Source organism: Drosophila erecta, unplaced genomic scaffold (genome assembly GCF_003286155.1).
Source record: "Drosophila erecta strain 14021-0224.00,06,07 unplaced genomic scaffold, DereRS2 tig00000092-arrow-pilon, whole genome shotgun sequence".
NCBI classification, from domain to species: domain Eukaryota; kingdom Metazoa; phylum Arthropoda; class Insecta; order Diptera; family Drosophilidae; genus Drosophila; species Drosophila erecta.
The window spans coordinates 11,602,557-11,624,548 of NW_020825207.1; the positions used below are offsets into that span (position 1 = coordinate 11,602,557).

The 21,992-nt window shown below is 44.4% G+C and overlaps 4 protein-coding genes across 11 annotated transcripts; 1 reads left to right on the top strand and 3 right to left on the bottom strand.

The window, feature by feature from the left end:
* Nucleotides 1-2,299, top strand: LOC6547673 (UDP-glucuronosyltransferase 2C1). The gene is made up of 4 exons (XM_026981373.1): nucleotides 1-228; nucleotides 496-754; nucleotides 810-1,475; nucleotides 1,543-2,299. Exons 1-4 carry the CDS (start codon nucleotides 226-228, stop codon nucleotides 2,208-2,210), a joined length of 1,596 nt encoding a protein of 531 aa, XP_026837174.1. The 5' UTR covers nucleotides 1-225; the 3' UTR covers nucleotides 2,211-2,299.
* On the bottom strand, nucleotides 2,204-14,651 carry LOC6547672 (FK506-binding protein 5). 2 transcript variants are annotated; one of them, XM_015156741.2, is made up of 3 exons: nucleotides 14,477-14,651; nucleotides 2,683-3,918; nucleotides 2,204-2,616 (listed from the first exon to the last, which is right to left on the bottom strand). In XM_015156741.2, the coding sequence occupies exons 1-3, from the start codon at nucleotides 14,481-14,483 to the stop codon at nucleotides 2,549-2,551; spliced, it is 1,311 nt and encodes a 436-aa protein (XP_015012227.1). In that variant the 5' UTR covers nucleotides 14,484-14,651; the 3' UTR covers nucleotides 2,204-2,548. The 2 variants fall into 2 exon arrangements, with proteins under 2 accessions (XP_015012227.1, XP_001975027.2); XM_001974991.3 differs by lacking the exon at nucleotides 14,477-14,651 and having other exon boundaries at nucleotides 2,683-4,251.
* LOC6547671 (glycogenin-1) lies at nucleotides 4,595-14,651 on the bottom strand. Of its 6 annotated transcripts, XM_015156739.2 has the most exons (8): nucleotides 11,610-12,523; nucleotides 10,280-10,590; nucleotides 9,872-10,161; nucleotides 9,632-9,812; nucleotides 9,368-9,433; nucleotides 7,646-8,320; nucleotides 6,504-6,705; nucleotides 4,595-5,029 (listed from the first exon to the last, which is right to left on the bottom strand). In XM_015156739.2, the coding sequence occupies exons 1-8, from the start codon at nucleotides 11,617-11,619 to the stop codon at nucleotides 4,608-4,610; spliced, it is 2,157 nt and encodes a 718-aa protein (XP_015012225.1). In that variant the 5' UTR covers nucleotides 11,620-12,523; the 3' UTR covers nucleotides 4,595-4,607. The 6 variants fall into 6 exon arrangements, with proteins under 6 accessions (XP_015012225.1, XP_026837171.1, XP_026837173.1 ...); XM_026981370.1 differs by lacking the exons at nucleotides 4,595-5,029; nucleotides 9,368-9,433; nucleotides 11,610-12,523 and adding an exon at nucleotides 14,477-14,651 and having other exon boundaries at nucleotides 5,352-6,705; XM_026981372.1 differs by lacking the exons at nucleotides 4,595-5,029; nucleotides 7,646-8,320; nucleotides 11,610-12,523 and adding an exon at nucleotides 14,477-14,651 and having other exon boundaries at nucleotides 5,352-6,705.
* Nucleotides 14,652-15,603: 952 nt separating this feature from the next.
* On the bottom strand, nucleotides 15,604-21,474 carry LOC6547670 (leucine-rich repeat-containing protein 4B). Of its 2 annotated transcripts, XM_026980869.1 has the most exons (8): nucleotides 21,127-21,474; nucleotides 18,619-18,756; nucleotides 17,257-17,442; nucleotides 16,884-17,027; nucleotides 16,614-16,818; nucleotides 16,372-16,557; nucleotides 16,128-16,283; nucleotides 15,604-16,061 (listed from the first exon to the last, which is right to left on the bottom strand). In XM_026980869.1, exons 2-8 carry the CDS (start codon nucleotides 18,745-18,747, stop codon nucleotides 15,904-15,906), a joined length of 1,164 nt encoding a protein of 387 aa, XP_026836670.1. In that variant the 5' UTR covers nucleotides 18,748-18,756; nucleotides 21,127-21,474; the 3' UTR covers nucleotides 15,604-15,903. The 2 variants fall into 2 exon arrangements, with proteins under 2 accessions (XP_026836670.1, XP_001975025.1); XM_001974989.3 differs by lacking the exon at nucleotides 18,619-18,756 and having other exon boundaries at nucleotides 15,859-16,061; nucleotides 21,127-21,423.
* Between the last annotated feature and the right edge of the window lie 518 nt (nucleotides 21,475-21,992).

Consider the following 21,992-nt stretch of genomic DNA (forward strand, 5'->3'; position numbering starts at 1 on the left):
TCTTCACATATATAGCTTTCCCGTTCTTCCGCACGAATCTCACGCAGAATAATACTTTTGCCGTACTCTAGGTTCTATATAAACACACCTATGTTACATATAAGGCCGAGACTATTGAGAGACTCGAACGAAACTATCTATTTGAACCCATTCGCAGTCGTTTGAAAGCGGTCCACTGAGTCGGTTGCTGATTGCTTCCGCCGTAGGAAAGCAGGCGAAATCAAAATGGTTTGTTGATATTTTGTGAATAAATTAGGCGAACAACAGAAAGCTTGTGAAGCTCTCGTTTCTGTATAAATTAAATTAAATAGTTAAGTCGGCCAAAATGCTTTGAAAGGTTAAAAGACAAGAATTCCGAGTATGGAACTAAATTAACTTGTTATCAGCTTATACTATTTCAGATTTCAGAGTCAAATGAAGGACTGTATGATTTCATATAACCTTCTAGCTTCAATTTATGTGAAAAACTTATATGAAAACTCTTGTATTTTACAGTGTTCAAGAAGTGCTCTGCGTATTTTTCTCCTGAGTCTGGTTGCTCTTCAGCAACTGGAGTTGGGTACTGGCTCCCGCATCCTGGCAGCCTTCTTTTTTCCTGGGAAGAGTCACTTCATGATGACCAATGCCATCATACGCGAACTGGTGAAGCAAGAACATGAAGTTACCTTCATCACTCCGTTTTCCTTGTCCAAGGAAAACCTCGGACCAAACTATAGGGAAATACTGATTCCTCAATACGATTTTTGGCCCGAACGTAAGTATTGTTACCATATAAATTCCTATATATCATCATCATCACTGTCTTATAGTTAAGGAGTTGTCCAATAAAAACACCGTTTTGGAAATGACTGATCTGCCAAGTTTTGCATTCCTCCGATTGGTCAATGTGATGGGTATCCACAGCACGGAGTTTGCATTCGAGCAACCGGAGGTTCAGGCCGTAATCAATGAACAGAACAAGGTTGGCAAATACGATCTGCTGCTGGCGGAGCAGTTCTTCAACGAGGGTGCCCTCATCCTGGGACACTTGTACCAGATCCCCATCATAACTGTTTCGACTTTTGGCAATGCTAACTACTTCAGTCAGATGTTTGGAATAGTGTCCCCTTGGTCATATGTACCACATGCCTTTATGCCCTACACGGACCGCATGTCGTTGTGGGAACGCATCGGAAATGTGGCCATCAGTGCAGCCGAGGATCTCATCAGAGAGTTCTCCTACTACCCCGGGCAAGATGCCGTCTTGAAGAAGCACTTCTCCAAACTCCTCGACAGAGTGCCCACAGTCAAGGAACTTGAGCGCAATATCTCTGCCATTCTGTTGAACACCTACGTGCCACTGGCTTCTTCGAGACCAATGGCATATAATATGATCCCAGTGGGCGGCTTGCACATTCAACCCCCGAAGGCGCTGCCGGAGCATCTGCAAAAATTCCTGGACGGAGCCACACATGGAGCCATTTACTTCAGCTTGGGTTAGTGCCTCATCCCTAAATTGAAAGTTGAATCTAAAAACTAATGACTCTATCTATTGCCGCATAGGCTCGCAGGTGAGAAGTGCCGATTTGCCGCCTGAAAAGCTAAAGATATTCCTGGAAGTCTTTGGCAGTCTGAAGCAGCGCGTTCTCTGGAAGTTCGAGGATGAGACCCTGCCCAATCTACCTGAAAACGTGAAGGTGCAAAGTTGGTTGCCTCAGGGCGACATCCTGGCGCATCCCAATGTCAAGGTTTTCATTGCCCATGGAGGCCTCTTCGGCACCCAGGAGGCAGTGTACAATAGTGTACCCATATTGGGAATGCCCGTCTACTGCGATCAGCACCAGAACATTAACCACGGTAAGAAGGCAGAATATGCGCTGGGACTGGATTACCGGAAAGTCACGGTGGAAGAGTTGCGAGGTCTGCTGCTGCAACTGATTGAGAACCCAAAGTACAGGAATAACATTAGGAAGGCCTCCCGGATATTCCGCGATCGCCCACTTGGAGCTATGGATACGGCCATGTACTGGATCAACTATGTGATCGAGCACCGAGGTGCTCCACATCTGGTGGCCGCTGGCGTGCAGCTGCCCTGGTACCAGTTCTACCTTCTGGACATTGTGGGTCTAGCTATCGCTGTGGTTCTCCTGCCAATCGTGGCTCTAATCCTGATCTGCCGCAGGAGCTCCAAGCCAAAGAGCACACCGACGAAGAAGGCCAAGAAGAATTAGAACCAAAACTTGAGTTTTATTTTTGTTAACAAAAGAGGCTACAATTATGTTAGATAGTTTCTTGTAATAAATTTTGGATAATTTCGTAATACATTTCTAGGGCACTAGACAGCTGGTAATTGATAACAAAGCTAACGAGTAGCGTGCAAAGACCGCCCGCAACTAACTGAACTGGATGCTGAAATAGGTCAGGAGAATTAGCTTGGGATCTTCGCAGGGCCTTTCTTCTGTCTTCTGGCCATTTCATAAGCTTGTTTTTGTGTGTGATTTGTTGTGCCTTGTGTTGTGTGAGTGTCGTGTGTGTTTGAGTGTGTTTCGGTGTGGGCAAGCGGCGATCTCTACTGGCTTATGACCATGGACTTCTTTACCTTCTTCTCCTTCCTCTCATGGGTGATGGTCACTTCCTCTGCGAAGGAAATAACAATGGTTAATATAACTTAGTTACGGATGAGGTTGGTTGCCTTATCCTCACCCTCGAACTTGCTGGGCAACTGCTTGATGGTCTCGATAGTCTTCACATTCTTCTCGCCGGGCTCGATGATCTCCTCCTCGTACTCCTCGATGATCTCCTCCTCGTCGGTGTCATCGGGATTGGACTTCTGGCTGGGCACTGGATCGTAGACAGTTTTCACGGCCTTCTTCACGATGCCCTCGGATGTCACGGTGGTGTAGTGGTACTCGGTGCCACCTTCGATCTTGATGGTCTCCACGGTGGTCACATCTCCGGGATTTTCGGACGGAACAATCTTCTTGGTGCCCGACTCGGACTTCAGCTTCTTGGTGGTGGACACGTTCTTGTGCTTCTCGGCATCCTTCAGGGTCTTCTTGTACTGGCGGATCTCCTCCTCGGTCAGCTCCACCTCCTCCTCCTCGTAGACAGTCTTCGAGGTGGTGATGGTCTTGCCGGAATCCAGCTGCGTGGAATAGGTGTACTCCACTCCGCCGGGCACACGCTTGGAGGCCACAGAGGTGGTATCGTTCTGGAAGAAGTCGGCGGGTGGTGGTGGGGCCGAAGACTTCGGCTTCTTCTTCTGCTTCTTGTCGCTGGTCGAGGTGTTCGAGGTGGAAGTGATGGCCTTGACGTTCTGCTCCTGCAGCGAGTTCTTGCGCACGGTGCGATTGTTCTCGGTGATCTCGATGTTCTGTGTCACCGACACCCTGCGCTCCGATGTGGTGGTGGAGTTGGTCTGCTCACCATAGTTCTGCACGACGTTCTTCTGCTGCTTCTGGACGATGCGACGGGAGGATTCCGTGGAATCGGTGGAGTCCACCGACGACTTCCTGGTCACTTTTTGCTTGTTCTTGTTCAGCTTGGCGGCCGTGTTCTCATCCACCTCCGTAGGAACGGAGTCGTAGAAGGTCTTGGTGCGAGTGCTGCGAGTTCCATCCTCGTTGATGGTGGTGTACACCTCCTCGTAGCCACCCTCGATGGCGCGGGTCAGCATGGTGGTGCGCTCATCGATGCGGATCTCCTTGCCCAGGCGCTTCTGGACCAACTTCTTGTTCTGCTGCTCCTTCTTCAGATCCTCCTCGCTAACGGGCTTGGGGTCCCAGAAGGTTCGCACCTGGGTCTTGACGGTTCCATTGGGCTGGGGGGAGGTGGTGATCACCTCGTAGCCACCCTCGATCAACTTGTACGTGGTGCTGGCTCCCGTGGCCTTGTCGAACTCCACCTTACCATCTTCGATGTCCGCGGAGGTCAGTAGCTCTGTGGTGTGTGGACGCATGTGTGTATAGTATATGGTATGGTATAAGGGCGGTATCATCCCAAGCTCCTGAGTGTGTGTTTGCATCTAGGGTTATCCAAAGCACTTGCGACTTACATCTAGTATTAGCTCTTGTCTTACACTATACACTAAGTCTAGGATATTGCATGGTTTCCTTTGTAAGGCAGCGTGGTATTTGGGTAAACCAAGGGACCCTTAGACGTTCTCCATAAAGTCGTCATCAGTATCGCTTCCAGAAATTTCACTTACTATGCACTTTACATTAGGTTTCTTTTTAAGCACCAAATTTCAAGCATTCAAAGCGATTTAAAATTCAATGGCAATTCAAATGCCAGCCTAATTTGAAGCATTCTGCTTTAAATACAAAACTTAATAAAAAAAACGCCTATATTAATCTTTGGTGTCCTGAAAAGTTAAATTTGACTTTACATTTAGTGCGATTTTGTTTACTTGGGAGACTTCGTCTAAGAGCCACTTAGCAAGCAATTTGTACAGCATTTATCGTGGCCTACGCTTTGTACTTTCTCGGATCTGTCTATCAATCGTCGGGTTAGACGTGGACGGGTTGGGGTTCGGTATCCAGATTGGGTTCCAGCCGCCGGTACTGCGACTTGCAGCGGCACGCCAGGTGTGGCAGGCAGCTGTAGTGCATCAGCAGCTTCAGTAATTGCTATTTGAACTTGCGGGCGGACCGCTGTTTGCCGCCCTTGGATACGCCGTCATTTCCTCCGCCTGGCTGCATCCTGATGTGCTGCTGTGTTGGCTGCGGCTGCGGCTGTGGTTGTGGTCTCGCTTCCAGTTCCGTTTCCGGTTCCGGTTGGAGATGCGGTCGCTCCTGTCTCTTCTGTGGATTCTGTTTCAAGGAGGCGGTGGAGGAAGGTGATGCATTCGCAGGCTGTTTGTTAGTTGCTGGGGAGGTGAGATGAGACTGGTCGAGATTGGATCCACTCCCATTCGCCCCATCCGCCCCATTCGCTTTCATCGCCTTTGAAGATGGGGATTTCTTGGGCGGATTCAGCAGCATGCTGGCGGCTTCGTTTAGCAACTGAGCTGAGCTTAGTGGGTTAGCGGGGTCACTATCGTTATCATTATCTGCAAATGTGGTTAGGGGTAACGAGACAGCAGTTTTAATTCGATTCAGCTACATCGTCTACGATGCTGTGATGCTGTGATGCTATTGATGCTGGTGATGACTGACTGATGGCTAAGATGCAATGGGTGAATGGTGCTGGCTCTTATGGCTATGTGATGGTTCTAAGACCTCGAACTTAGACCCATGCTTTCCATGGCTAGGATGGCTTAAAAGTACACAACTGAAAGGGCGACAAAAAGTGATAAAAGAACGTAACGTAACTTAACTGCTAAAATAAAAATGCATATTGGAAAACAGAGTTTCGTAAATTGAAAATTGTTGTTTGTGTTGTTTGGGGTTTCTTTGTTGTTGTTCTCGAATAAATATTACGACAATATTTGCAAAATGTAAATTATAACATAAATGGTATATATACGTATTTAGATAGAAAAGTTAGGCTGCCAAAACACTTGAAACAAACATTTGACGCTCAGCTCGAATTCGATCCGAAATGTGGGCAAAAGGGGGGCTGGGCACTTCGCACACACTCTCACACACACACACACACATACAGATACACAATAGCCACAAAATGTGGGCTACAATTTCAGTTTTGATTTTTACTTTATTTTAAATGGTTTTCGTTTATCTTTTCTAGAGTTATTGTATACACTCATTGTTAGCATTTTATTCATTGGAAAAACATATGTACATATGTGTTGGGAGAGGGGGGGAAAAGGCAGGGAAAGGGGAGGCAAGGACAGGAAACGGCCTTTATGCCACAATGAGTTTTGATGCAGATGAGCTGGAAAGTCATCGCATAAATCGGTAAGCACACGGGAGGGTGAAAGTACAAAAATTTCAATTAAAATACAATGAAGTGTAAAACTTTGTGGCCGGGCCAAGTGTGCTCATTTTTTCTCGATTTTGTTCTAGGGACGCGGAGGGGAGGGCAGGGGGCTTTGGGGCAGGCGATTGGGGCAACTGTGCCAAGTGTGTCGCCCACATACACATCGCATCACAGCACGTATGTCGAGAGCAGCAGCAGTAGCAGAAGTGCAAAAAGTTTAATTTGAAAACTTAATTAAAATTCTCTGCTTTCCCGCTCATTCTTTTCAGCAAGATGCGTGTGTGTGTGTGTGCGTGGGTGTAAGGGGAGGCAAATAAAAATTGCATTTATGACACTCTGAAGAATTCGTTTCGACAACATTTTTTTGGCCAAACCTTAAAATTCAATTAGACCGGGTGCGCCTTGACATTGGCAACAATGCGCCTGCCTCCCAAGGGGAGTTGGGTTGGAAATACGATTGTGTGCGTGTTTGGCTCTGGTCTGTGTGTGGGGCTTTCGTTTTAGGAGAAGGGGAGCAGTGGGGCCGCAGTGGTGGAGTGTGTACATGTGTGCGTGTACAAGAAAAAATGGCAACAAAACGACGAATAACGAACGATTTGCATTTGTTTGTTCTGTTAAGTTTCGGTCTTGTGTCTATGAGCTACCAGTTTCTTCCGACTCCTTCTCGGTCTTCCGCTCCAGCGTCTGCGATATCTTCTTCCATATGTTCTCGAACGAATCGGCGCCGGAGTAGTCGATCTGTCCGGACTCCCAGCACTGGCGGCGCATCTGGTTCTCGTAGGCCTCCTGTTCGGGAGTGCGCTGCTGACCGATGCGGAGCTGTGACAGGGCACCAGCCAGACCCGCCTGAAAGTATGTTAATTAAATTGATTCGGTGCTTGGTTGCGTTGGGGCGGCGAAGGGGAGAATATACATATGTAGTTGGGTGTTTTAGGACATTTCATGCACTACGGACTAAACTAGTACTAGAACGCAGACGAGCGGTTGACAACATTGAGATGTTAGTTACGGTGCACAGGGCGTATGATTAATGTGACAACAGAGTGCAACTCGAGGCATAAATCAAGTATACGACGCGTTGAGCTCCGGCTGCTTGCGTTTGCAATGCGTGTCCCTGCAACTCTCTGGCAGATTACTATGTGAAAGTGGGCTGAATGGAGATGCAGGTGGCTATACAATGGGCATGCAACACGAGGATGGAGTGCCTGCTTTTGCTGCGCTTGGTTTCCAAGATGATGATTATGCTGTGGGCCGAATGGGGAGCGAGCTCCCCATGTTCCATCTACATTACTGCTTGACCAGGTGCCAGGCCAACTAATAATAAATCAACAAATGCCCTTATCCAGGCCACAAACACAACGCTGAACCGTGAACCATGAACCATGAACCAAGTACCAAGGACCAGGGACCATGAACAATGAACGATGACCGCAGGACAATGAAGACGACAATGACAATTCGTATGCAAAACAGTGACTAGACGAAAACCAGGACATTACATTATCACTATCACTTGCACTAGCACTTTTACACTTGCACACCGTTATCCAATGCTGTTGGTTTGTTTGGTTGGGAATCGGGATTCCTACACAGAAAAAATGTCACTCTGCTCGTGAAATATTCAGATATTTCATTTTGCATGAGTTGCGATGAAAGCCATATAATAATACAAATTGCTATTTTTTTTTGTTTTGCTTCAGGCTGTGTTGGATTGAAAACCCATCTAACAGTAGCAGGACTTTTTTCTGTGTAGTTCTCAGGCCAGGTTTTGATTGATTGCCTTTACCTCAGGCGGCGTTGTGGCTGCAACTTCATGTTCTTGTTGGTGGTTTGTCGCTTTTTCTACTGTCTGACTATGCACGGAATGATGAGGCGAGGGCGTGGGCGTGGGCGTTTGCGAGGGCGTGGCAGTGGCAGTGGGCGTGGGCGTGGCTGTGTCGGAGGAGGAGAAGGCGTGTTCAGGTGGCTGTGAAACGTTTAGCTCATTGCTATTCACATCTACGGATGAAAAGTCTTCGGCATTGGCAGTGGCATTGGCATTGTGGGCTTGATTTTGGGTTTGGGGCGAAGGACTCGTCGGCGGAGGTGGGTGGCATGCATCGTCATGATGCCATTTAGTGGCATTCGCGCTTGCATTTGCATTTGCAATCGTGCTATCATTCTCATTTTCAATCTCATTCGCAATCGCAGCTGCATCCGCATTCCCATTGTCCTGGCTGTGATTCTGGCTGGGATTGTGGTGCTGCTGCTGCTGCTGATGCTGCTGATGCCGCTGTTGCTCCTGCTCCTGCAGCTCCTTCTCCAGATTCTCATAGTAATCTGCCCAAGGATCGCGGAACTGGCGCACATGCAACAGATTGTGGTGCAGCTGCTGCTGCTGGTAGAACTCATGCTGCTGCCGCTGATGCAGCTCATCCGCCGCGAATTCGCTTTGCGTGCGTATTATATTTAGGCAAAGGCACTGAGACAATGTTAGATATACAGAGTTATATGCGCGAGTTATATGCGATACGGCAGTCCACGTATTATTTATGGCAAAGTATAATTTACAGAATGCGCAACATAGGAGAGCAAGAGTTGGAAAATAAAGAGTAAATGAAAAGTAAATAAATTTGCAAAAATAAAAAACCCAACGGCACGAACATAACAAGGGCAGAAGTGAAAAGTACACACAGAAAAAATGTAATAATTTAATAATAATATTCAACAAATTATTTTCTTTTTAGTTTTTCTTTGCTGAATTTAGAACAAGATAATAATCAATAATCTTGCTTCAACATTATTGATCAATAATATATACAAATTTCTTTGTGTGTACCAAAAGGAGATCCCCCACGAATGCGTGCTAGCGTGTGTGTGTGTGTGTGTGTTTGTGTTATGGGATATATCTAATGATTCAGTTGAATTTTTTGGCATCACCCGCAACCGACCATCTTGATTTGAATCATTTCCATCTATCGATGGCGTAAGCCGAAACATTTTCCTGGCTCTTGGCCAAATCGATGCAAATTAGAAAGGGAAAAAAACATAAAGAAAGTGAACACTAAGACGAGTACACACACACACACACGAGACACACACAGTTGGACAAATATTACAAAAAAAATACAGAATAAATAAGTTGGGGCCAAAAAAGTAAAAGCAAATGTAGAAAAAAGAGAAAAGAAAAATGGGTTACTCTGGGGCGTGGCTGCTAATCGAGGAAAAATCAACAGAAAATTGCAAACCAATACAAAAAAAAACGAAAACAAAGTATTCAAACCGAGTAGATAGAAAAGAGGCGGGAAATGAAACGATATCGAGGCCAGCTATCGGCAAGAAATAAATGGCAAATAGATCGAAACTGAGTTTGTTTGCTTGGGTTATTTACTTGGCGCACAGAAAGATGGATGAATTGATAGATAAATAAATAAATATTTGAGTTATAATTAAGATATTTACACAGGGGTGTGCTCAAGGTATCTACAGATCTGGTGCGATATGGTTCGGCAATTGAAGATCTGCTTACCTCTGAAGTGGACCCTTGGGCCATTTCTCCCTCGGGTCGATCACTAGCAACATATCCTGGCGTTTGCTTGCGATTAGCGGGTTAGAAAACGAAGCAGGGGTTTTGTTTTTGAGGATTGGAGCAAATACATTGGGTTAAACAGTAAAAATCTTGGGTTAGCTTCAGTATGGCGTTCAAAAACAAGGGAAGACATAAGATTGTTGGGGCCAAGTAACGCTGGAAATCTCCAAGATGTGCGTCATCCATTTTATAGATAGCACTTACCATTTCGGTGGACAGGGACTGAATGACATTTTCGCAGAAGATGTTCCACCACAGCTGGATCAGATCCTGGGCATGGGCATACTCCGACGAAACGCTGGCCACCTTTGTCTCCGAGTTGAACTGAATCAGCCATGGCTTCAATTTGCCGGCGAAATGCAAAATCTTAATCTTATCTCTGAACCTGCAAGCCAAATGCCATTACAAGCTGCTTGGTCAATTCCACAGAGATGGCGAACTTACTGTTTGAAGGCGGGCAGATAACAGTACGAGGCATAGGCCGTCACATTGTACACAAATGGCAAATGCTTCTTGATGTCCGCCGTCGACCAGTCGGCAAAGAACTGATTCAGCAGACCCTGGTCACCGCCATCGAAGCTCCCATTCTTCACGGCGAACTCTGTGATCTGGGCAAAGGTGTCCACGCTCGGCTTGAAGACAAACACGCCGGAGTTGAAGCAGTCCGGCCAGCTGACATCCGGAGCAGCCGACAGTTCCTCGCGCTCGAACAGCTCGTCGCAGTTTTGCAGGACCTACGGAATTCAAAATATTCATTCAATATACGTGTTACAATATAAATGAGTTTTGCTTCAGGTGCATGTAAGGAGAAGTAATTAGGTAAGCCTCCAGTACAAGTTGTGCATATCTTACCAGAGTATCCGCATCCAGGAAGACGCACTTCTCGAACTGGACGAGGCGCCAGCAGTGGAGCTTTGTGAAGGTCACGCCCAGTTCGGGGCGGGAGAGGAGCGCCAGATTGGCGGCATCCTGTGAGTCGAGCACATTGACCTCCTGCACCACGTTGTAGACCTCCTTCAGTCGGTCGCGCATCGCCTGCGAGACGTTGGGCGAGACCAGAACGGCCAGCTGGTGGGCGGTCTTGGCCCTTTTCAGGGAGTGGGCCAAGACCAAGGCACCCAGTGAGTACGTGTCATTTGTCGTCAGCGTCACCCAAGCGAACTCTATTCGGAACGAGATACAGAGATACGATTGCAAATTAAACGCTATAGATGTGTGGCTCAGAGATACGGCTAAAGTCAGACATACAAATTGGGTTACAACACAAAAAGATACTGTTGCACTGCACGTTTCACTGCAGCATTTGGCTGTATTTATTAGTTTCGGATTCAGCAAAAAAACGTTATGGATTATAAATAAACAAGCGATTCTCTGGGTTCCCCATTCAAAATAGAACAGATATCTATGTACATGTGTTCAAGTGGTGTGTGCAGATCTCCAACTGCGTCAGCATCGCCCACATGCAACCGAAATTCATTTGCTTTGTTAGCGCGGATAAAATTGCAAAAAAGAAATCCATAAAGAATTGCCAAAATCGAGCAGAGCATATTTCAGGCGCGCCCAAACGGGCAATTAGAATTTTGCGTAGTTGGCATTTAGTTGGGCAAAAGCTGTAGATAATTATTCATGGCGGTGGCTAGGATAGATGTATCTATATACACGTTCATGGGGCGATTATGAGTTTGATTTTTTTTGTTTGTTTGTTTGGGTGCAGATTTCTCACTCGATGGGGAATTAGTTCTTTCTAGATTAGGCCAGAATCCGTATGGTACACAATTTTCAAGTGAATTTCAAAGAAATTCTTGCTTTTATAAAGTATTAAACCATGCAGACTTGCTGTTTAGGTAATTAAAAATTCATTAGAGTTAAGATAGATAAGACGTACGATTATTTTTTATTTCCAATTTCGATTATTGACAAGTAAATGGAATTTAGAACACTATTATTCGGGTATTAATGCTACAAATCGGTATAGATAGATAGATGGATATATATACAAGTGTGTATATATATGTTATATTCTTGATACATTTCGTTGTGCTAACTTTAGTCGGGTTAAGTGTCAGATTAGAGTTCTGTTTACATGGGCTTGGTTTTTGTTGGTTGTTTGGTTTTAGAGAAGCGAACTGAAAAGGAACTGTGAAGCGTAGGATACAACAAGTAGGTGGATAACAACAACTACCTTCTCGCATTCAGATACGGATGTGGACACATTACGGATGCGGATGCGCATTCTGATGGTAACTGCTGCACAGCGAGCTAATCAGCGGCAATCAAATGCATTCGCTAGGCTGAACTTGATCTCGGTCTTGATCTTGATTTGGACTGAGATCAGGACTATCTTTATCCTCCGCCGGATTCTTTAATGTGTGTGTGTGTGTGAGTGTGACTGTGTCTTGTATTTGCATTGGTGTGTGTGCGGGTGAAAGATACACAGATGCGTTCTTTTCTATTTGCGTGTGTGTGCTTGTGAAATGATTCGTTGGGCCTAAAATAAAAATGAAATCATTTACTTTCGGCAAAAACTAGAATGGATCTTAATAACTTCTGACTTACCGGATGTGTGTGCGAAAAATGACAAAATATTTCACAAAACAATAAAACTTATGTGGCAGAACGGTGAAAAGGAATTTTCAGCAATCGTCATAAATTTGGCGATTTAAACAAAATTAAATAAACAACACTCGGTCTAAATATACCATTTCAACAACTGTTGAAATTGTCAAAATGAATGCGTCGCGACATTTTACTTAAACATATGCTTAGCACGAAAACTTAAAAATAGGTAAATTAGCAATTTATGTGACAGCTAACTGTGCGAAAATTCCTTAACTTTTTGACAGTGTAGGAAGAGAGAACTCTCTTCTGAGAAATGCTCTCTCTTTCACTCTCTCTTTAGCTCTCGCTTCGCTGAGCAGAGTTTGCGCTCTGGTTTCTTCTACCCGCTTTCATCAATTGCGTATGGCCGTAGCACAATAAAGCTGATAAAGCGCCCTGCCAAAGTGATTGGGAGAAAAGGTCGGGGGTTGAGCTTTTGGGTCTGGGTCAAGTGACTGAACAAATTCCCGTTCAGGCGTGATGAGGCCCGGATCAGATTAACGCCAGACACCACAATGAATGGGGTCACCAATTAGATGAATGGGGAGCCCAGACCTTGAGGGAGCCATCCCTTCCCTTACAGAAACCCGTTTGTCAGGGTCCCCATTAAAGCATCGCAATAATTTGCAGCCGGCGCACAAGAAGTGAAGTACAGTCCAACCTGGCTCATCATAACTCTTTTGCAAATTATGTATAGGTAGCTCTACAAATTGTAGGTCACCCCGATAGTTTAAGTAACTTAAAGCAAATATCATCCTATATGTTATATGCTATTGACTAGCAGGAGTTCGTTTTATCCATGCTGGCCTGTACGCTGAAAGTGCATAATGGGATGTGAGGAAGGGAGTGGTTCCTCCGCCGGCGACACCAACGCACAAATTGGCGAGTGCAAGGCGCGGAACGAGTTCTGCGGGAAACCTCAGCAGGCGACGTGTGTATCTTGTGGATGCCGATGCTGTATCCGAAAGAGCAGTTCACTAAAAATAGCGCCGGCGAGGCGAAGTAAAATGAAATGAGGATTGTGTCTGCTGGTTGGTAGGCGATGCATTGGATCTGTTCGGTACAGGCGACGCAGCAATTTTAGAAAATTGAATCACCATGGGACTCATGGATGTTTTTGGATGTGTACGTGTGGATGGGTGACCGAAACGCGAGATGCTGGAGATCCCTGCGGGCTAGAAAATTGAAGGCAGCTGCTGTGGCCGTAGGCTGATGATTAATGCGGGCATAAATCCGTGCAGATTTAATGGCGTTTCCAAGGAAAGAGAAAAATGTGAGAGATCACACACACTTTACTAGTGGGCGAGGCGACACAAAAGAATGTTCTCGGGCGTGGAAAACTTTTCGAAAAGCAAATATAATATTATTTTCGAAACGGAGCAAACTTGTTAGTGCCTGTCGCCAGCCATAATTCCGACCCATACATACATATCGAACTTATAAATAGAATCACATCCCCATATAGATTGTGAAAATTATTATTGTGAAAATTATTATTAGTATGTAGGTATAGGTATATATGGTCAAACAAGATCGCCGGACGTCAGCGAATGCGTGTGAAAAATGCCAAGGCGAAGTGCATCCCTTAATGGGCCGCTAATCTCAATGGGCTGCAGATGCGGAAATAATCGCATCGCTGATAAGGCGGATGGATGATAAGGCGGCTAATGGCGCTAAGTGGGATTACCGGGTCACCCAGCCAGCATTGCGACAGGTACAAAGCGCAGCAATCAATGTAATGGAATCACAACAAAACGGAATCACCATAACTTTAAGCTCTCCCTCTCCCTCTCTCTCTCTCTCTGTCCCTCTATCACTCTCTTCTTGAAGGTTATGTGAGCTTCGCGTTATCAGCGATTTTGTGCGCAAACTTTTCATAAACAAACAAATATGCCAGACGGCAACCAACGTTTTGGTTTCCAGTGCAATGTACGCATTTTTGAAATGTTTTCCTGCACGTTAGTGTTTCAAAATAGAGAGAAACTGAGCGGGAGAGAGCGGCGAAACGGGGGGTGGTGATGGTGATGGTGATGGTGATGGTGATGAGGCGGGGGGCCGTGGGCAGAGCAGTACGCTAGTGAAGGTCAGTAAAGGTCGTAGCCGCACACCATCGCGCGCGCTCTATGCTCGATTTATAATTATATATATTATAGTAGTGCGATTATCGCTATGATTTCGATTCAGCTTCTGATTTTGCATCCGATTCGGATTCCGATTCGAATTTTGCATAACTCCAACCTGAAGCGAGTGTTACGAAATGGAAGGAATGGCGATTTGTTGGTTGATTGATTAGCAGGAAACGCCAAAGGAGCTTTAACTTAGGGCAGTCTGTTCTACCGACTTTTCAGTTCTCAGTTTCCAGCTTTAGCCATGCATACACACACACACTCTCTTTTTTCTTTTCTTGCTTTTCATTTTGTTTGCTCTGGATTTGGTTGTGACCCAACTTACTGCTCATTTTGTTAGGATTTTATTTGATATATTTTTTGGGGGGGTAAACTCGATTTTTCGGGACACTCGCGAGAATTTTCCGGCGGGCGGTGGGTGGCTCAGCTTTCACACTAAATTCGAGAACGAGAGCGGCGTTTGCGATGTGCCTTCCACGAGCGATGACGAGAATCTGAAGCGGCTGTTCGACTGCCGTTGGCATAAATGCCTAAATGCCAATGCAGAGGCACCGGCAGCGCAGTCGACGTCGTTGGCCACCACAAGAAAAGCCGGTGGGAGATTTATTGTACCCCCTACTCGTGAAATATCAAGGGTATATAGGGCGCGTGTTCTAGCTGCACAAATTTATAATTGGAAAAAAATAACAAATAAATAATTTGCGACTTCCTTGCTCTCGCCTTTTAAGTAGGCAACATAAACACCATAATACAAAAATATAGGTACGGGGTATTTTATAGTCGACATACTGGTGCAGTGTAAATACTATATCATTCTTTCTGGTTTCATATACTAATGTGAATGTGTGTGTGAGCAGGAAGGCGCCAAAGAAAAAGTATTTTGCATTCCGCTTACTTATATTTCACTTCTATTTATGCTTCTTCTTTACTCGCCGGCTATGAACGTAAAAGAGAGAGGCGCAGAGAGAGAGCACGATAAAAAAGGTGCGAAAGGAAAGTCATCAAAAGCGAAAATTGAGTAGTAGTGGTAAAAGCGCCGAAGAGCGACGACAATTAACGAAAGCATTTTAAGAGAACGCAAACCGAACAAAATGTCAAGAAAAAATTATTTAAAAACGTAACATTTATATATCATATATTAAAATCAAGTTAATTAAGTGGATTTTAGCAATTTGCTAATTCGATTAAGACGAAGTTGTCGAGTGACAACCGGCACTAAGCCGGTAAAACCATTGCATACTTGTTGGCTGTGATGGAAAGGCTTCCTTCGAGTTGGTTACAAAATAGACTATCTACTTTCAGGCTGATGTACTTTAAAATAATACCATATTAAACAAATTTAAAATTTAAATAAATAAATAGCTTTAAATATATTCAATGTATTTATTCAATGTATTTCTCGGAATTTATTTTCTTATTGATATAAAATCTTCTAGTTCAAACTCGATACAGTTTTTTCTTGTTTAAATCAATTTTTTATTGTCATTCGTTATAAAAAATCGAACCCTTTGCAGAGATACTAAATCTATGTTACGTATAAAACCAAATAAATAAGCGATGGCTTTTGAGCAAGGCAATTTTCTTTGATGGCGCTGTTTTTAGTTTTTGGTGATTTTGTGTGATTTTTGGTAAAGGATTCAAGGCAGTTTGCTAGGTAGACGGTTGTCCTAAGCCTAAACTAAGGCGTAAATGGTAGGTAATAAATAACTGGCCCCTAAGTCTAACTAAGCAACTAATTAACTAACTAAAGTGCTATTTTCGGGAAGTATCACAGTGCAGAGGCTCGTCCTCCGGCTGACGGTTGTTGATGGCGTTTCTGGGCGAGATCACAAACGGCTTTCGCTTCTGGGCATTCCTCATTCGTCGCTGGGCTCGTTTTCTCCTACAGTGTATCACGCAGAAGATGACAACTGTGGGGGGTGGAACATGTATTTACTTATGTCGAATAGAACTCATTTTTAGTATAGCTAACTCACTTAAAAGGACCAAACAAACTCCGCCGAAACAGCCAGCTCCAAAAAGCCAAAAGCTGCGCGTTTCGGCAAACTGCAGTGTCGTCTGGCAACTGGCGAATGTTGGCGAATGGATCGTCCGATTGTAGGGCAGTGGACATTTGCGAATGTCGAGCGCCTCTGAAAATGGAATTGCAAGTTGGTCATGTGCCAAAAATAAGCAGCTGCTCCGACTGCATCGTCTCCATTGCCCATCCATCGCACTTACCCAAGCAAACTGGTACGAACTTCGGACTGGCGCCGAGCATCATGAGATGGTTGGTGACCTGCTGGCAGCCACACTTGCTCAGCTCCGACTTGGTCAGATCGATGACCTGCAGATGGCACATATTCGCCAGGCTGTCGATGCTGAAGTTATGCAGCGGATTCATCGAGGCGTTTAGTTGCCAGAGCTCTGAAGGGGATTGATCGACTTGAGATGAATTCATATCTTTAGAGAGGCTTACTCACTTGGAAGTATTCCCAAGTCGGGTAACTCCTGCAGCTCGCAACCTGCCACGTTCAGGTACTCCAGTGGAGCTCGGATGGGCTTCTCCAGTGCCTGCAGATTAAGAGATGTCAGCTCGTTGCTGTCCATGTAGAGGTTTCTCAGGCGAGGCAGCTGAAACAGCTCCAGTGGAATTGTAGTCAGTCCATTATTCGAAAGATCAATTTCCTGGGAATTTCGATTAAGAACTTAATTAAAGACACACTCGCTGATTAATTGGATGTCGTTGTTACCTGGAGCGAGGTGAGTGACTCGAAGGTTCCCACCTCCACCGATAAGATCATGTTATCATAGAGCATCAGAAACTTAATGTCCGTGTACCTCTGAAACGAGCTAGTTTTCAGTTTCCTGATGCGATTGTGCGATAGATCCAGAACCTGCAAACATGGCCACCAAATTGTGAGATCATTTAGTTCGAGTAGAGAGTTATCAATGGGATGGGTAGGGTGGGGTTCCCATACACGACGTATATGTATGCATGTAATGGATAAATTTATGTTTGTGGGCAACTTCTTTATTCTTTAATTAAGCTCAATTGAGGCTAACTGTGACGAGGGGTCCAGTAACAACCACGTCTGATCGCCTGACCCCGCGATCGTTACTCACCTCCACCGAGGTCTTCAGGTTCTGGGGCACCTCCTTGAGGTCCAAGTCGTAGCATCGAATGCGCAGCAGCTTATCGATGTGGCCGTAGCTGCACTTGCGCACTTCCGGCTGAAGGATGAATCCGGCGGAACGCCACAACTGGAGGCACACGATGAACGTCAGCAGCTGCCAATGTAGGTCCATGCTCTGCCAAAATCAATGGACACATATCGATAAAAATGTAGACCTAAACTAAGGGAGTTCATTTTGGCGCCAACTTGTTTATTTTCTTGATTAAAGCTATAACAATAAATTTAAGCAAACAATCGCCCATGGGCGCGTCAAAGCGTTTATTTTCGAATTAACAATTTACAAGATCATTGCCGATCGCTGGGGGTCTGGGTCTGGGTTGGTATTTTGGGGGTGAATGCGGATCCGCATCCGAAGCTGAAAGCGTTCAATCAAGCGAATCTCCCGCACCTGGCAGATAGAATTTACCCATGGCAGCACAGATACAGATACAAACACTGAACACTGCTGCAGATCAAACAAAGCTCGAATTCGAAGCCTAGGTCAGCTGTTGGTCTGCGTATGAGCGATGTTCATATTACGTATACGTAACACACAATCAGTGTCATTCCCGCTGCATTCATGCACATCAACAAAAGATGATTCCGCATTGCGGCGGCGGAAACAGTTGCGGCCCTATAATAATAATAAAAGCAACTAGCCCGAAAATACCTGACTCACTGTCTAATAGATATAGATCCATTTTGGGAGAGTCTTGCCTTGTACAATATCTTATCTTTCTGCATGTATATCTTTTGATTCTACATCAAACAGCGAAAGGGGTGGCTATAAATCATACAAATATTCCATTAAAATGCTTTTATGGCTCTTTTCAATATGTCAGATTCACAAAAGCATTTTCCGAAATTTGCCAAAAAAAAAAGTATGCGGTAAACTGAAAGCCAATAATCAATTATGGGCCAGAAATAGGAATGCTTCAACGTGATGTATACCCCAGGATAAGTACATATATCTTGACATGATCTGGGCATGTAAGCCCACTCGAAATGCACATTTGGGAATTGGAAATGGCCAGAATCCATTGTTAATGTCTCTGTCACGCCCCATTGAAGGGCAATTAGAAAATTGCACGTTTCCCAACTTTGTATCAGCTGCCTTTGCGTGATTTCGCATTGTGAAAAATGTGAAAATGAAAACCGAACCTCATGAGTAATGTCTTGAGTATTGTAATTTTGCATTTGTGACATTCGGGCTAATTGCTGTCGCAGCTGAAGTTTTCATCATTTCGCTCAACCATGCTGAAATTCTCTAGAAATCAATTGTGGGTCAGCAAAAATGGGTAGTTCTATTTACACGAAACTCAAATGCTTGCCAATGAATGATGAACGACAGCGTAGATATCCATTCATATTGGCAAATCACTTTGAGCCCGTCCAAGTGGCGGAATGAAGACGTATGGAGCCCCCAGTTGGCCGATAACATCTACGCCTCCTACAAAGACAACAAAAGAGTGCTAATCAATTATAAAGTTAGTAAGCATTCGTTGGTCATACTAGCAGCGATGGCTTGGTAAAATAAAAATGATTCATGGTTCCCATTTAGCCATTATGATTCGGCCATTTATTAATTTTTGTTATTTTCCAGCTAGCTGAAGTGTCTTGGCCTTTGACCAACAAATGTTTCGCTCCACTTGAGAGGCATGTGCTCTCAAAAAAGAAAACATAAAAGATGGGAAACAGTTCTGCCCATAAGATTGCACCACTAGAGGCGCACAACCTGGCGCACACTTTTGCCACCCAGTGTGCGCCTACCTCTGTCATTAGAGCCGCCTGTCGAATCAGCGAAAAAACGAAGCAGAAAATATCAAAAGAAATATTGAAGCTATTTCCACACTTTTTCGGACTGACAGCAACCGCAACAATGGCTATAAATATATTTCATATATTTAAATTGAAATTAACCATAAAAACCAAAAACGGCGGCCAGAACGAGATGGCAGCATAAACAGTGGCGACCAAATGCAAACTTTTGGATCTGAAGAGATTGCATCCCATCCCCGGCTGAATTTATTATACAATTTTCGTTGGGGGGCTGAGTATTCAAGGAAACTGGCCATAAAAAGGGCTAATGCCAGGCACCAAATGGCATATCCACTCGGCTATGGCCGTAAAAGTGATCCCGACCCGCAAATCAAATGGAGAATCCGAATTAGCCTTAGACATTGTTCATTTTGGAGGTGGATTGGTTGGGGTCAGAATTTATGTTTTCCACTTTCGCCGCATTTGTTCAGCTTCAATATTTATTTATATATTAGGCCCAATCAGGCGGCGGACCAGACAAACAATGGGAAACGCGAATGGGGTGGCAGAAATGGGTTACGGATCGGAATGGTCCAAGGCGCTAGCGATTCACCCAGCTCTCCGGATCCGACGTTCGACCAACGGATTGCAGCCTGCCCAATATGATAAATATGACGAGGAGGGATTATTTATCTGTTCGCCGGGCCAAGCGATTATTGGGCTAACAAAACGCAACATGAAATCGAAAATCCCCCTAAAAAATGGGTGGCGTACCAAAAACAAAAAAAAGGGAAAAAAAACACGAAATTAGTATCAAATATTTTAATAACATTCTAAACATTTGTGAATGGATTTATGTGCTCTTGTGATAGTTCCTGTCACACATTGTGGGCGTCGCAGAAGTAGGCATATATTATCGGGTATACCCCGTCCAATCAGCATATATATCTTTCAGTTCCACCCCCTCCCTTGCCGACCCCCAACAGGTGTGTGCGCTGGAGGGCCCCTTAGATTTATTCACTTTTCTCGTACGTACGATAAAGATTTATTTGTTTGGACTCTTCTCAGATGCAGTGATGAAACTTCGCTTGAGACAACCTTCCTATCTTGGCTACCTTCTCGTCCCCTCAGAAATGCCATTGGGTAAGAATCATATTTTCCTAAAAAACCGAAGCTTATCAGAGTACGTCAAGTGCTCTTATCTGGTAAGTCCCCGTTCTGCTGATAACTTCTTTATAACTTGCGATGCGAAGAACAAAAAAAACTAATGGAAGTGGCCCCGTGAAGATTGGGGTAGCATAAAAAAACGTTGTTCATTTATTTCAATTAAACACAATCAAGAAAACATTTCCCCAGCGACTGAAAAAAAACGATAAACAAAAGAATCAACTACTCTTCTTTAGAGGAATGCAAGTCGAAAATATCATATTTCGATCAAGCTGAATGTTTATTTGCACGTAAACTTTGAATAACTACGACTCCAAGTTGCAGTGAAAGTATTATTTATGAATACGACATTTTGTATAGCTTTACATTGTTGAGAACGTTTCCTTTCTTGCGGCTTTAGTTACTTTTCTAGAACACTTGCTGTAAAGACTAGTCTCTGCCTTGATAAGCAGGTGTTCCCTACGTGTTTTTACCAGAGTTTATTACTGAATAAACACCCATGCTTTTCCATCCCCAACCGTTTCTCTTCGTATATACATTGCGAGTATATAGTAAAACTTTTATTTTATCTGCAAGATATGTATAGCACACACAGAATGCCTTCAATTGCCGTTGTGCTGCCTCCCCTAATTGAAATCAATTTAACTTGGATTCTATCGCATTATGCTGTCGTGGAGAATCTTTTGAGTGTGGACACCATGGTATACAGCACTGGACAAAATCCAGAGACTGAGACACATTTCAATGCTAAGTTTCCTGATTAGAAAATTCAATCTAGCTCACACAGCTGTTGTGCAATCTAGTCGTAGTTCTACCATTCACGATAACCCGCCAGACCCTAAATAAGTAAAAAAAAAACCCAATAGTGCCGAAAGAAATGTTTCTGTCCGCTTACCGCTGGGGAAATTCAAGTGTTCAGGTATAATCCCATTTAAAGTCGAAAACGATAATCCTTGTAAGCTGGCAGGACTCTTGTTGGTTCACTACACACACATCACTGTATATTCTTAGACGATTCTTGGATTTGTGTGCTCTTTACATATATGTATTCCTAAGCACTTTAATATTTATTAATTATTAATATTTATTAATTATTAAGCAGTTATGATTACGCCGTAGAATGATATGGGAAGCGTTACGAGGCGCGCACGTTGGCCGGAACCGTTCAATTCAACCGCAGACACAGAATTGAAACGATCGGTTCAGTTTTGGGCCTTTCGGACTCCGACGATCCGACCGCCCGCACGAGCACTCACACCGAAAAACGCTGTTAAGCGTTGACACCGCTGCACTAGGGAAATTCGAAAGGAAAATTCGGAGTGGAGAGCGAGAGAGAGAAAGTAGCACTCTCTTCGCCAAGGCGCGATGATAACAGCAATGGAAACTGATACACTGCGCGGAAACTGGAAATTAAATTGTTTTCGAGATTTTGACAGCTCGAATGGGGATATTTGTGATTTTGCCGTCCACTCATTCAATTAGCAAGTAACTGATAATCGAAATCGATCCGGCGGTATCTAATGAAGCATCCACGCCAGCTGAATATACAGTTGTAAACGCGTATGAATGATATCTCGACTAACCAATAGATGAATGATAAGGCGATACTCAGAAATGAGAGCTTGATCCGCATCGTAAATGTGGGCAGACGTCTTAATTCCCTTCTTATCAGCAGGTCCGACTTCCAGAAACCCAGAGATCTTCGCATGTGCGGACATGAGCCCTGTCCGTTCGGCACCTTTCCACATCGAGTTGAAGTTT